The sequence below is a fragment of the Harpia harpyja genome, chromosome Z, assembly GCF_026419915.1.
Source record: "Harpia harpyja isolate bHarHar1 chromosome Z, bHarHar1 primary haplotype, whole genome shotgun sequence".
Taxonomy (NCBI): domain Eukaryota; kingdom Metazoa; phylum Chordata; class Aves; order Accipitriformes; family Accipitridae; genus Harpia; species Harpia harpyja.
Window position 1 is genome coordinate 91,322,207 of NC_068969.1, and position 15,752 is coordinate 91,337,958.

The window sequence follows — 15,752 nt, forward strand, 5'->3', positions numbered from 1 at the left end:
TGTCCCAAATTTGCATTCTAGTTCTCAGCAGGACTGAGAGCCATAATCTCCCCTTGCCATCAATGGGGTTTGAGTGCACTTAAGGGCACATCAGAAGCTTTGTTAAAACTGAGTCAGAGTAAAATAGGGAGATCTTGGCTAGTAACGCTTTCTGGATTTTTTTAATTGACTGGTTTTTACATGTTAGTTGAGAGGCGCAATTGTAGGCCCTACCAGTGCAACACATGAGTGTGACATCCCATGCGTGTGTGTGTTCCTCCTAGCTTTGGTGGAAGAGTACAGAGTGACGGTGAAGGAGAGCCACTGCATTTTGGAAGACCTGGAGCCAGATCGCTGCTACAGTGTATGGGTCATGGCTGTGAATGGCACAGGCTGTAGCTTACCCAGTGAAAAAGCCATTTTTAAAACCGGTATGTACATATTTTGGCATTGGATTAATATAAGCTTCAGGTCCTTAGACCAAAACTAGTCCATAGCATTACTGAAACAGAAGAAACTGCTTCATTTAGCCCATTTAGCAGATAGCAGGCAACTCACAGTTGTTTCCCTTTTTGCCAAGATATAGCAGCATAATTGCTCCTGGGAGGAAACTTGAAGGCATTCAGATTTGAAGACATTTCCAGTCTTGGGCCTCATGACTGGGGCATTGGGGTAGCACATTATGAATTTCTCTTGTGAGTGCACTGCAATGCTCTGGGTAAGCTCTGGGAAAGCCACTCAGCCACTCCCTGCTGCTGCTGCTTCTCCTGTGGAAAAATGAAGGCAACAGCTGCATTTTTTGCCTCTGCCATCCTCCCAAATACATCTATGCTGCATTGATTTAAATTATTAACTTTTCAAGGGAAGGCCTGCTTCACTGAGGTTGCACGCTGCGTCTAGCTCAGTGGGACACAAATCTCAGGTGTGGCTGAGATGCTCTGCTGCTGTTTAAGTGGTATAAATTGAGTAATTAGATGAGTATTGTTTATGAGCTTCATTTGACTGATTAATTTTTCTGAGCTTTAATTTCTTTAATAATTTGTATTGACAAAACTATTGCTGCTTGAATTATGAGCAAGGTGAAGCATCTTGTGTCTGAGGCCCTCTTGCCAGACAATTTTTTTAGTGCTACAAGATAAAAACAATCATTCTATTCTTGCAGTCACAAAATACAGACAAGAAAGAGTATTTAATAATTTTGTAATGAAATAGCTCCGTACAACACTGAGTATATTGTTGAAATCACTTGGCAGCAACCACAGCTTCAAGCCTTTTGCTTAATCCACTAAACTTCAAATTTGTTAATAAGTTCCTTGATATTCAATTTGCTATTCATATTTTTAGCAAAGATTACCTTCCAGAGAATTCAAAGTAGAAATTCAGATTTTTTAACACTGTAATTGTGAGCATGGTGCAGAATTCCTGCAAAATGGTCAAATAATAATGAGTTATTACTAGCTAATAAATCATAATTTAAAAAGGGGTTCTCACCTCTCTGAAGCCATTATTTTAAGAACTGTCTTTGCCTTTTGGCATCAGGCTCACCATTCTTTTTCCCAAAACCAAAGCATTCTAAAGAGATTGATTTCCTGGAGTCTTTGATACCTTCCTTTAGCCTGTTTCTTTAAGAAAACAAATAAACTAGATCAAATCAGGGCCCATTAAACACCTTCCCTCAGGCTGAAGTGAACCTTCTCTGGAGTGCACTGAGCCCCAGGTGGACTTGTGGAGACAATGCTGAGCATTGACTAGTGCAAAACCACTGCATCCCATTAACACCAAAGGTGGAAAGATGAGCACTGGTGATGGAAACAAGTTCTTCAGTGTGAGCCCAGCTACTTTGATATAAAGCTAGAATACTTTGATTCTTCAAGTAGCCCAATGAACTCAGAAGCAAGAATTTAGACTTTATTTTTAGTAATTCAGATTAAAAGTTGGCACATACAAAAAAATAATTTGCTGGTATATGCAGTTATGGGAACATACACATTAATAGCAGATCAAAGCTGTGCCTCTTCCAGGTGTTGGGAACCCCCACAAGGTTTCTCTGTTGGAATTGCACCCATGGAGGTGGCAGTGGGCCTGGGGAACTGTGGGGAATGCAGGCGGGTGCTGCTGCAGCATCCCTCCAGCACTCCTGTCTCCTGCTCCTCCACCTCGCAGACTACAGCTTGTCCTCCCCTGCCCTCCCCTGGGGGCCATGCTATTTCCAAGCAGTATTTTCTGTGGGGGAAGGATGCTGAAGGCAGCAAGTATCCCTCTATCCCCGCTCTTCCCTGTCCATCTCAAACTGATCTCCACATGAAGGCTTTTTGAAATCCTAAAGATATAGGAATGAATGCACCTTCTTCTGTTATTCAAAACCTATGTGATTCTCACCCTGTATCTGAGGGACAGAGTAAGAACTTACCGGTTTTGGCTCTTTGGCTCTTTGCCTCTTATAAGATCACTTATATGAGTGCTGGAATATTACAAGAACATCAGATATATATTCTAACTGCAGTTAATTGTTAAAAAAATCTCAGAAGCACAGTAACAACTTTTTCTGGTATGCTCACTCCATCTACTCTTTAGACAGATAATTTCCAATTAAAAAAAAAAAGCTTGAAGTCTTGTGACATACTGTTTGCACATACATAAATGTGGGTATGTGTGTCAGTTTTCGAATGCAGGTATTAGGGGATTTAGCTATTAATTTTTCATTCTTTAGGAACAGATGCATTTAAAAACAGACAATAATCAAATATGTCAGAAGAGAATTAAGGGATTATTGCTAAGGGAGCTACACAGATCTATTACCAGATGAGAATCTATCCCACAGGTCCATTGTTCTGCTGAATACCTAGATTAGCTGTTCCTGTAGTAAAACATCAGTCTTAACCTGAATTGCTAACCTCCTGATTTTCACTAAACCAGGAAATCGATATGTACTTGTGGGTGTTTTTTGTTCCTTTTCTACTAATAACAAATTATTTTTTTACAAAACAGAATGTATCTGGAATGCTTGTTGCAGCTCTATAAGATTAACTTGTCATAAAATTGTCTAATTTCTACTTTTGTCTTAGGCCTCCTATTTGGAACCGAACCCAATCTCTTCAAAAGCAAAATAACTTTCTATGACCTTTTTTTAATTAATAACCTTTCTTTTCAGGATTGGTATTAAGACTGTTTATATGAGTTTCAACAACAGGTTGTAAGGTTCGTTTATGTTGTTATTCCCTGGAAAGGGAAAGAGCAAGTGAATACAACTAATCCATTTTCAGCCTACGAAGTTGGATGTGCAGTTTCGCACAATAGCTTTTGATTACTTGCATTCAGTGCACTATTCTACATTCCATTTTATGCCTTGCAGTTGGGTCTGTAGTTCTTAAACTGAGGCTCCAAGAAAGAGAAATTACAGTACCAAATTTTAGCATTGCAAAAATAAACAGGATATAATTAAGCAGAAATTCAGCATCTCCCTGTCAGTTCTGCAGCAGCACATTTGTTTCTGATGCAGTTCATGCAGAGACTGCTGAGGACAGGATTGAGGTGATGTAGGGAGAGCTGTAGGCAGTACGCCTTGGTGCCCTGCTCCTTGAAGATTGGCAGAAATGAGGAAAATGTGCTAGAGGAAAGGCATAAAAGTCTACATGGGCATTCTAAGGATGTGCAGAAATGCACAAATACTCACAGCGACTGTCCTAGCGTGGGGGTTTTTTTCCCTATAATGTCGCCCTCCGCCATTGAAACACAAACAAGCAAAAGATCACTGCTGGATGGGCAAAACTAACTATCCCATGGGGTTTTAGGGAGGTGACTCTTCCTTTCCCTCCCGATCATCCCCCTGCAGCTGCTGGCGCCCTCTTCATAATACAGCTAACGTGTTCCTCTGTCCCCATGTCCCCAGCACCCGCCGTCCCCACCATCAAGGCCGAGGACTGCACGGTGTGTTGGGACACAGCCACTGTCCGCTGGTGTGCCGGCTCGGCGTCGGCAGAGTCCTTCACCCTGGAGTACTGCCGACAGCACTCGCCGGAAGGAGAGGGTCTCAGGTCAGTGCCGCGGTCACAAGTGCCACTCAGTCGGATTAGGCAGCCACTAATGAGCGTCCACCAGACCCACGGGTCATTACACAAGAGATTATTCTGCCTTCAACCGCGCAAGGAAGAAATCTGCTTCTGCGTGCCGAGGAACTTACAGGATGGACACTAATCTATGAGATTAGTCTGAGACATAAAAATACTTCCTTTTTATTCTGCTTAACCGGGCAATCCCTTTCATTTGGGGCCAAAACCCCGGCGACATTGCGCTGCCTGCAATCAACCAGAAGTTTCAGGGCTGTGCTGGCCGGGGAAGCAATCGCTGCCCTGCAGCCGCCACGGTCCCAGGCAGGGTAGGGGAGGGCAGCTGAGCTCCATGGGAAGGAGTGGGATGGAGGACCCTGGCCCAGTTTGCTCTCTGCTTGGGGGTGAACAAGATAGGAGCTGGCTTGGGGCATAGCAAGGGTGATGCAGGTGTCCCAGGAATACTGGTGACCCATCTGCACTGTCTGGATGTGTGGGCAGGTGCTTCCCAAAGCACAGCTGAGCTCAGCACTGCCCAGCTGTGCAGGCATGCCACAGGGGTCAGAGAGCAGCTTTGAAATTGGGGGTGATGTCTGCTTATGCCAGGCCCTCTGGTTTCCCCTACGCTAAGTCTGTGCTGCGTAGATGAGAGGGCAAGGAGGGATGTAGGCACCACTGAGTCATGAAACCATGCACTGCATTGAAATGCAGAGAAAATTATGTGGTATTCTCTATGTCTTTGGGGCTTGGTATTTTTTGCTTATTTGTTTTTTAAAAACAATGACAACAATATTCCAGCAAAATACAGTTGCAAAGGTCTGAGAAGCCGGGGTGGAGGGGCATGGTTAACTTGCCATATGGGACCCTGCAGAAGAGCCTCAGCCCAGCTGAGTTTGTTGTCTTCACCTCCCTGGGAGCCTGATTATGCTCTTCACCCCGGGGGCTAGTTCACAGGGACTTCATGGAGATGTGGCAGAGAGGTAATAGATCCACCCCCTGCAGTCAAAATTAGTTAAGTGGACTAAAGGGTTCACAGGTTTCTAGTAGGCAAGTATGACAGTGAAATTGTGCGTGCTTTGCTCCTTACAAAAGTAGGCTAAAACTTGACATAAAACCAATGTGCTGCATTAATGTGATCAAGGAGAGGTCTTGTCCAGCTCTTCTGCCTCTTGGAGGGCAGCCATGACCTGCTCTGTTTCATACATATTTCATGAGGCCATCAGGTCCCTGTCAACATGCCAAAGTCACTGTTGGTCAGGGATAGTGTAGCTGCTCCCAAAACCTGTGCTGTGTGTTTGCCCTTGTGTTTCCTTCCTGTTAACTGGAATTGCTTCTTTTTCTCAAAACTGAACCAGAAAGTATGCCAGTTTCTGTAATCCATGAGTGAGGTGTCGATAACACCAAGCAGTTTTCTTGTGTGGTGGTAACTGTGGCAAAAAGCTGCCAGAACTGACCTATTCCCTTTCTCAAGTGACCCTGTGCAAAATCAACATGTTTATAATTATACTGAGTCACATTTGACTTTTTGGCCTCCCTTTGGGCAGAAGCTGGCCTTCTACTGTGACAACTGTGAAAAATTCCCATAGGACAAAATCATGAATTTTCTCAGAATTGCTGTAGTTTAAATTTCTGTATTTGTAGAAGGGCTCTGACCTCTTTTTACAGTGTCAAAGACCATCTTTTACCACTTATTTTCCCTCAAAGCAATGTCCCTCTTTCCTTTTCCAAAAGCAACCCCTTGAGATCAACCTCAAAAGCTTCTGTAATGGCACAAGATGTTTCAGTGATAGAGAATTTTTTTTTTTTTTTAAGATTTCTATACAATTTTTTGCATAAAGCCAAGGAAAAAAGAGCCTGCTGGTAGACGGAGCATGCTGCCTGTATTGCTCCCATCCAAGGCCCCCAAGGTGCAAGTTAGGACTAGAAGTCAATTCCTTATATAGCTGATGTAGTGAGAAGCTGCCTGCTGGAAGTACCTGTAGCGAGCTTAGACTTTCTATGTCAAGTACCTGTATCAGGTGGAATAAAACTGTCTTTGTGCACACCTAGCATTTGGGTCTGGAAATGCTGTAGTTTCTTCTGGTTGCTTTCCTTGAAAGCTTGGAGTTTGCCCTACACATGTTTCCTGAGCAACACTCATCTTGGGGACCAGCCAAATGTAGAGCCCGTTGACAGAGAGCCTGTGCCTCTCATGCTTGCGGCATCCCTGTAGCCAAGCAATTTCCCGGTCCCTGGGTGGGAGTTCAAACACATTTATCAGCAGCCCTGGAAAGTTCATACAGCTGCTTCTGGGGGCACAGTGTGAAAGCAGAGGTTGGGGAAGGACACCCAAGGGAAGTCCTGGAGAAAGCAGCATGGTCCCATCCCACAAGGCTGCTTTCACAGATGTCATTCTGGGAACCGACCCAAGGCAAGGGACACCACCAAGGGAGCAGGCAGGGAGAAATGCCCCTGTAGAACAGCTGGAGATGAGTGTGGAGCCCCTGCTCTGGGCCGGCCCCCAGTAGCCTTCGGCATGTCACAGAACCACAGGATGCTTGAGGTTGGAAGGGACCTTTGGAGGTCATCTGGTCCAACATCCCTGCTCAAGCAGGGCCACCTAGAGCCAGTTGCCCAGGTGGCTTTTGAATATCTCCAAGGACATCCTTGGAGCATGTCTGGAGCAGTCCCAGCTCCCCAAGGAAAGAATTTGAAGCGCATCTGGAAATAAATCCTCTTTAAAAGTTTCCTTCTAAATACCATAAACCAAATCTGGTTTTCCCTCTGGGTTCTCTCCCCTTGCCAGCTTGCCACCTGAGGGACATGGTTTCATACAAAACCATCTTAAGTCTTCTGCAACAATGAGTCCCTGACCTGCTGCTGTGGTTTTAAAGCTCCTTCCCGGGTTGATTCTTTTTTCAGAATCTTTATGAGTCTTTGAAATGTTTCCTTCAGTTTCCAGAACTCTGCTATTTTCTTGCTGTTCAGCCTCTGTGTTGAGAAGTCAATGGAGCTGTGGGTGGAAGATGGAAAACTGCGAGAAATGTAGTCCAGGGATTAGGTGTGTGGGCTGTTCAGATAGAAACCATGTATCACGTCATGAGAAATCTGTAAGACTCAGGGAGGCAGAAATTAGTACAGTATGCAGTGAGTTCGTAAAAGTGGAAGTGACTGAGTGTCATCCTCTCCACCAATGCGAGACTGGCATTGCTAGTGACCAAAATCTTCTGTCTACTTATAGAGCAGGTCTAATGCTGGAAAAAGGAGAGGAAGCCTCCCTCCTGTTGTGTTGCCCGCATGACTGTCCTGCCAGCTCAGGATATAAGGTCTGGAAAACAGGGAATCTTCCTCCCCTCTGGCTGTGCTGGGCTTGCTGTCTCAGAGAGCAGCGAGGACCATTGCAGGTGGTGCTTTGGTGATCTAACCCCAAAACAGCCAGACCTGGGACAGAGGAGAGGAAAAGAAACATGCACAGCTGGGAGCAAATTCAGAGCTATTTGTTCTTTATTTTTAGCTTCAAGAACTTTTTTCTGCTCATGGTGCACCCCTTTTGTGTTCTTCCACATGTATCTTGAGAAGCTTGCATACTTTCAGCTCTAACTTCACATTGGTGGTACCAGCACAGGTGCTGTTTCAGTGGGATATTGGGGGTGGAAATGACTATTACATACAGCAGAGAGGGTGTTCTGAAACACTGCAAGGCATTTCATTTGCTGGGTTCATGCAATATTAAAAAATACCATACAGACATTGTTTCCTTGAAATAAATGAGGATACTGATGAGAGAAACATGCATCAAAACACAGCATCAGATTTCTCTAAAACCAAGGAAATCACAAATTTAACAGACAAATGCTACTATAATATTCCTTGGCAATTTAAAGGTGAGGAAACATAACTCCTTTCAGTTCTGCTTTGAATAGTGCATACCTGAAATTTGGAGACTGTATTTTGAGACTTAAAGATTCCTCTTATAAAGAGAGGGATTAAGAGGAGATACTTAAAATATTTAACTTCAGATGTTTCTTGAACATCTATGCACTGAATTTTGGATCGTGGTACCAAGACATTGTGGGGACAGTGCAAACGTGATAACATTTAGGCTAAAGATGAGGATGGCTCACGCTTTAATAACAACATTATTACAGTTCCAATCATCTGTGAAGTGGGCAGGTGTATTTGAAGTAGAAAATAGCTGACATCAGAAATGTTGTAGGTGGATTTCTCTCTCTTTCATGACCAAAATTACACAGTTCAATACTTAAGGTGATCTTGAGGAAGATCTAGCTGCAATGCTTGTTACAAGAACTCAGAAATGAAACAGGCTTCTCCCAACACAGTCAAGATGCATTTTCCCTTCCCTTCTCCTATGCCTGACCTGTATGCTGTAAGCCAAGCAGTAATCATACCTTCTCCTCATCCTTGCTTTTTTATCACTGATTGCAGGGTCAACCTGAAGCATGACAAACTACAGTGATTGCTAGGGAGCCCTTGGTATTCACTTTCCCTCTTCACCCTATCCTCTAGACAGAAGGAGAGGCAACAGCAAGACCTGTTCCTTCTTTGCACGCAGCCTCTTGTGAGCTTAGACCTGGCTCAGAGTGGTGCAAATGAAATTCCTTCTTGTTGGCATATTCTGTTTCATTAGTTGGCAGCAGCAAGACTGTTTTTTAAGCCTTAATCGTAGCTAAAATTGACGAGCTTTTATTCTTAGGCAGCTTAAATCTGGCTAAAATAGATTACCAAGCAGAGAATGCTGTTCGAAAATCTGATCACTGTTTTACCGACCGGATCTGCTTAAAGTCCAGACTTTTCTCTCTCACAATTACAACTGAAAAGAGGCATGGTATTGCTCTCAGATTTAAACATACAACCAAATTCTGATTTGGAGAATTTCAGATTTGAAAGAGACACAAGTCTGAACTCTGATGGCTGACCTATTCTGCAGTTAGCTGGACCCCAAATCTCCTCTGAATACCCATGCTCTGGGATCCAGACTCCAGAATATGAATACTCCAGGTCTACTCACTACACCAGAATGTACCTGTCTACTTGCATTTAGAAACAATTTTGTGTTTTATTAACTAATCATCAGTTAAATAGCACATAGTGAAAAATAAGATCTCCTAATTTCTTTGGAAGGGTGCTGACTTACATGGCATTTTCCAGAAGACAGAAGGACTCATATAGAGGCCATCACTATGCTTAAGACTTGTTGACCTACGTGTTGCCAGAAATTGCTTCTGATAAATAGCTTAGCATATCCTCCCTTCATCTAACTTAGAACTATTTGCTCAAAACTTTCTGGTGTTCTGTGCTTCAGATTCACATCAAAGATGTCAGGGTGGTGCTTTTAAGGAACATAGTGGGTGTGACTTTTCTAGGAAGTATGCACAAATTTCTTCGAAGTTAAGTGCCCACTTCTTTTCCCCTGCCTCTTCTTCCATCCTGGTTTTCCTTTCTCTCACTTGTTTTATATTTGCTTCCTTGCCCAGTTCCTATCTTGTATGTTTATTTGACTCATCTTCCCTTTTTCTCTTGTCCTCTATACTCAGATGAGCCTTTTTCCTCTTTTAAGTCTGAAGAGCTCAGGTTGTCATCAGGAAAGTCATCAGGTTGCACCTTTTCCTGGAACCCTTCAGTAAGAACCAACCAGCCTGCCAAACTCCGAGGGCCTTGCTGAACTGCTCTCACGGTCGGGGCTTTGATTAGTCACAGGGGTGAAGCAAACCGTGCAATTGCTACCGTGTTTGGGCAACCCACTTCTGTTTACTCCATCAGTTCCAGCATTAATGTAACACATCCCCAAAGGCGGCATGGCCCTGCGCTGATCACGCAAGAGCCCCAAACTCTCTGAAATTCTCTCAAATTGAAAAAACAGATCAGAGGAGCACCCAGTGCTTTTTCTTAATGCTTTCAATCAGTTTAAATGACATCTGTCAGTACAAAATGCCTGTTACAGACTAATCAAGATGATGGACCAGTCTTTCCCCAGGATGCCATCCACCTAGACACAGAGCTCTATGTGGTGTTATCAGGAATTTGGTGTCTGTAGGGCTGTGGAATTTTACCTTTATGTCATAAATGCAGCAGAGGCAGGCACGTAAAAAATCCTGATGGATAAGCACTGATTATTCTTCAGATTGTACTGCTCTCTGGTGGGAGATATGCAGAAAAACAGTCACTACAAATGAATAGCAACGATCTGATCTGACTTCTGACTTGCCTGCCTTACCTCCTCTGCGGTCACAGTAATTAGTGCTGGAATAGGTAATTTTTTTAATTTAGCTTCCCATAGAGACATTACCTGCAGGACAGAGGCCATCCTGGGCTCCACTCTCAAACCTGAGGTAGAAGGGAAAGTGCCTTGCATGCTCTCGAAAGGCACGTCTTCTGTTCGTGAATTTAAATACTTGCCTTGAAGATTCCTGTAAGCATTTCTGGGAGGAAATTATCTACTTTATACAGATAAACAGTCTTTACCTGCAGGCATACAATGCAGTGGGTACATACTGTCTGGCTTAGCCGTTATCATACAAGGCAAAAATGGGGAAAATCAGGATCCAGTGTATGAGAATTTGTTAAGCCAATCTTTAATACTCCTGACAATATAGAAAATAACATTGGCATCTTTCTAGCCATCCAAAGTACTCTGGCACTTCAAAGCGCCAGATTGAGCGAGTGCTGATTCTTGCTTTCCAGTAGGTGTCAAGACATCGGTGGTTGAGGTTGTGGGGGCTGGAGCTTTTGAGGCACCACAAAGGGGAGACTTAGTCAAAACAGGGCACTGTCCAAAGGCAGTTCCCCTGCTGCTGCCTCTTGCAAAACCAGCCTGTTAGAGTGCACAGCACCATGAGGGAGACAAAGCAAAGTCTTTGTTGAGGAACTATTTGTGAGTTCATAATAAGAAGTGTGTGCTTTCTGTGCAGTCTCAGATAAGGGTATCGATTGCTTTGAATCTGGAGCCTGTGCCCAGATAGTACAAACACAAGTGCATTCACTGTCATGCAACTGAATTAATTAAAAGTGCTTTTCTTCTTCAGAAGCTTGTTTGTTTTGTAAAGCAGACTTTTCACAGGAGGCAGATGAGAATTTGATTCTGTGCGGCTTGCATTCTTTGTGATGACTTATGCTGCAAAATGAACATAAAGTGAGCATTACAACAAATGACTGCACTGAATGAGAAGGTGGTACAGGAACAAAAGCCTGAAAATTCATCAAAGTTAAGGAGGGTCGCTCCCTCAAGTAAAATGCCAAAGCTCCTACATAACCCAGTTTTTCGTGAAAACAGTGTTCACGTTTCCAATCTGGAGTTTCTCTGTGGTGCCTGTTGTTTCAGTAATCAACAATACTGTTAGGTGGCTTGGCTGTTTACATAAATCAGCTTTCCTGGTTTGGATATCTGCATACATTTTCATGTATGAAAATCTTCAAAATTTGCAGATCTTTTGCTGGTATAAGGAGACCTGAACTGAAAGTATCCCTGGAGCCCAATGTGAACTATTTCTTCTACTTGAGGGCTGTCAACACATTTGGGACAAGTGAACAAAGTGAAGCAGCTCTTATCTCAACGAAAGGTAGATCACTGTTTTCTGATGTCAAAACAATGGGATGGAGGGTCAAAGCAGCCAAAGATGGCATATTCCTCTGGAAATCATACCTGAACTTTCCAATATGAGAATAAGCAAGTTATTGAGATAAAAGGGACCATATTTTATCTGCTTAAAATTAACACAATCGGGGACTACTTCACTTGAAGTTTGTATATTTATATCAATGTAAAACTGATGCAACCCCAGAAGCAAAAACGTTGAATTCTGTCAGAGATATGAAATGATTAAATATTCTTCAGGGATCCCAGTTTGTTTGAGTTTGGCAGAGCATGTTCTGATAAAAGATGCCATGACCTTAAAAAACCCACACACAATTAAAACCTTATGGACTTTTGGTTTCAGGGATGAGGAAGCATGCAGAGCGGTTTTAAAATGTAATGGATGATTTAAACTTCAAGGTTTCTAGATAAATAGTGTTAAATCATGTATGGTTCTTTCAAACCAGCCTCAAAATTCAAATTTGCTATTTTGAAAAAGCAATTGATTGAAAATTATTCAACCTTCTTAAATATGGAAGACTTCTTTATCACCTAGCTACATTTCTGAATATTAGACTGCCGTCCCAATCGGCAGCTTGGAAGACTCCTTGCATTTGCACCCAATTTTTTGTCATTCCTACCTGCCAGCAGACACAACTCCATTCAGCTAAGATGGCAGTAATTGTTGCTTAACATTTTATGATGCATCTTGTGTTAATGTTGCCAGCCTCTCAGAACTGGTGTTTCTTTGTCATGAATTGTACCAGGAACTCGATTTCGCCTGCTGAGTGACACAGCCCATCCCGCTTTGCATATCTCCTCCAATGCAACAGTGATTCACCTTCCTGAGAAAACCAAATTCACTGGGTGAGTAGCAGCATGACGAGCACGACCACCCTATGGGGTTCAGGATGGGTCCCTCACTCTTATTTTTGCCTATAGGTAGCTTTCACATGGCACTAAATAATTTTTTGTGGAAGAACTGAGTCGTTTCAGTCATGCAGCCTCTGGACTTCGTGTGATTGACCCTCTTTTCAAGCACTGCAATATCTCAATAAAGCCAGTAGCAGCATTGATGCAGGTGCTGGGAAAAGTTCAGTGTCACACTGAGGAACTGCCAGAAAGTTGAAGGCAGCAGTACCTAGTGGGACTGCTGGGTTTGCCTCAGTGCATGGTCACTGCTTAATCCTTCATAGCACTTCAGTCTCAAAGCAATTTGTTGCTGCCCTAAGAAGGCTAGATTTGTGGGCTTATTTTTTAATATATTGTGGCTAGAAGTAATCCATCTTCCATACTTTGCTCCTCTACTGACGGCATTATTGGTAACGTTTTCCAAAGCATCTGTGGCTTTGGAGAACTAGGAAGTGCTCCTGGGATATGTTTAAAACAGTTTTATCAGGCTATCTCCATCCATTGCAAATGTGATTTTTTTGGGGGGGGCGTACTGATATCAGTCCCATCATAAACACAGGTCCACTTGTATAAGTTGTGCCACACTGATATGGCTTCTTCAAAGTTAACAAGGTATTACTGGTTTAAGCACTGTTTTTACTTTTACAGCTGAACACACACAAGATGTTTGTCACTGTGCCTACTTAAAACAGCCATACTTTCAGGTTTGAACAAGCCTTCTAAATTTGAGGTCCATTTTTTGCCTCCAAAGTCACCTTTTCTGCCTTTTGCTAGCTTCATATAATTTTGGGTAAAGTTGCATGTTTTTCACTCCTTAAGATGAGTCCATCTTAGTGCAAAGATGAAATTACTCTCAGTGACAACATTCAAATCTTTGATAAAACCCTGCAGTTAGAAGAACAGAGTGCAATCCGTTAGTAATTTTAGGTGCTGCTGCATGACATGGCTGTAAGAAATATCACAATATGGTTGATCTACTACTACACTCACTTTACTGTACATCTCTCCCACAAACAGGTTTCCTTCAGTCCTGGGTGAACTGCTGCCTGCTCGGGGATGTCATTACTGGGAAATCATTGTCTCTGCCTGCAGAAGCTACAGGATTGGGGTTTGCTATGAGGCAATATCACGGACCAGTGTTCTGGGGCTGAGTGATACTTCCTGGTGCATGTGGTGCTGTCCTACACAAACCAGGTAAAGCTGTGTCAGTCTGGTTGCTTGGGAAGTCACTTGTCCTTCATGTAAATAAAGCTGGCCAGCTTCAAGAATCAAGAGATCAAAAGGGTTCACCTGCTTTCTTTCTGCAAATTTGAGTAATAAGAAAGGGACAACTACAAAGGAGTTTTAGACCTCCTTTTAATTAAAAAAATATTATCAAGCACCTTAAAAACTAAAATTAATCTCAAACAGACCAGTTTACTGCCCTTCACACAGCCAGTGAATAAAACTTAAAAAACTAATTTCCCACTGCTTTGTCATTCCAGGCTCATATCCTGAACTGCTTCACAAAATCTCAGCAAGTGTATTTATTTACATAAATGCAGTCTTTTTAGAATCTGTTTCGATCTGCAGGAGATGTCAAGCCTCCATAGGGAATGCATTCTCCTGCCTTGTCCTTCACAGTGATAGGCACCCATGTGCCACTGTGGCAGGACTGCAGGGTGCTGGGGTAGTCTTCAGCAGGCCAGTGCCAGGCTGCTCGGAGGTTTGTAAGGCGTAACCCTGTTGGTGGTGTAAAGGTGCTCTTGATCTAAATAAGTGTGCTTTTTTTAGTGTGAAATCATATAGATGCATGAACATAACTAGCTAAATGAAACATCTGAGACGCAAAGGGTTTTGCCAAAGCAGAGCTCATGCTTAAATCCCCACAAAGACATGTAATAAGAAAGATGTAGATGAATATGTTTACAGCAAGTCTGCTTTTACCCTGAGAGTCCACAGATGCCAAGCGAAAGGGCTAATCAGCATGCCAGGCAGGGCTTTGAAGCGATGCCACAATCGCTTTGTTTATGTACTGAGCAAAATGCTGTTGCCACGTGATATGCTGCTGTATGTGGCCACCTGTTAATAGGTGGGAATTAAGCTGCAGGTTATTTCTGATAAATCGCCATGAGGAGGCTCACTGCATTCTGGTTTCCATTTTCCCACAGCTTGCTTTACAGATTTCTTCACACCGGTGTGATGAGTGATGTCTGTGTGACAGAACACCCAGCCAGGATTGGCATCCTCTTGGATTACAGTAGCGGCAGACTGTTGTTCTTCAATGCAGAGAGAGGACTGGTGCTGTTCGCCATCAGGCACAAATTCACTGATGCTGCTCACCCGGCCTTTGCCCTGGAGAAGGCTGGAGTGCTTACCCTGCGTACAGGCATGGAGCTGCCGGAGTTCGTGAAGCACAGCTAATCTCCTGCTTCACACTCTCAGGAAAACTGACAATTACAGCGTCAGGGAACAGGGAGGGGAAGGGACGTGTCAGGGAGGGATGTCTAGTTTTCACCGATGAATGCCACACACACAGCTCTCCCCCACATCATCAGTAACTGTAGTTAGTGCTCAGCCACTTCATCACCCTGAGCCTGTAGAGAAAATCTACTCCTTCAGATAGAGTGTGCACCTAGTGATATACACAGAAGTGCTTTTCAGGGGAAAAAAAATGTTTTGTTAGATGAGAACATTAAGAGCGGGGGGGAAAGGTACTTTCCCTGTGAAAATAATGACAGTGCTAGCTGCCTTTTTAAAGTTGATGGTGAGTCTGTGTATAAAATAAATGCATCTCTCACTGCAATACATGAAAGCCATGATTTCATCATTTGCCAGGACAGTTGAAGCCCGAATCCAAGATGATATGTTTGAAAAATGTGAAAAAATTTCAACAGCTGAACCATTCTGCAGGTTAATATATCTTGTGTTATTGTTTGCCAACTCTTTTATTTAAATGCACAGATTAAGAAAACTTGGAAACTTAGAAATCTGCATATTTCCAAAATGAGTGAGTCCCGGACTAGTCTTCATATCAGTCACGTAAAGTTTGAGTATGCAACACTTACCTACCCTGCTCACAGCAGACTAACAGACAGCTACCTGACTGTTGTCAGTAACTATCTGTGCCTGTAAATAGGTACTCATGAAACACATGTATGAGGAAACTAGATAGTAGTGGTAAAAGTCTTCCCTGTGTTTTTCATCCTCAGTTTGTTGGCTAGGTGGTTTCGATGGTGAAGGGAATGTTGCCACCTGGGACCTTA

General features: G+C 43.1%; 1 protein-coding gene across 1 annotated transcript in view; it reads left to right on the top strand.

Moving 5' to 3' along the window:
* Positions 1 to 15,292, top strand: part of CMYA5 (cardiomyopathy associated 5) — a 49,207-nt gene extending 33,915 nt beyond the window's left edge. Inside the window, exons 8-13 of the mRNA XM_052776998.1 lie at positions 264 to 410; positions 3,869 to 4,013; positions 11,448 to 11,581; positions 12,363 to 12,462; positions 13,525 to 13,701; positions 14,658 to 15,292. Of these exons, the coding sequence (XP_052632958.1) occupies positions 264 to 410; positions 3,869 to 4,013; positions 11,448 to 11,581; positions 12,363 to 12,462; positions 13,525 to 13,701; positions 14,658 to 14,910 (956 nt within the window). The 3' untranslated portion in view covers positions 14,911 to 15,292. The remainder of the gene's footprint in view (positions 1 to 263; positions 411 to 3,868; positions 4,014 to 11,447; positions 11,582 to 12,362; positions 12,463 to 13,524; positions 13,702 to 14,657) is intronic.
* The last annotated feature ends 460 nt before the right edge of the window (positions 15,293 to 15,752 follow it).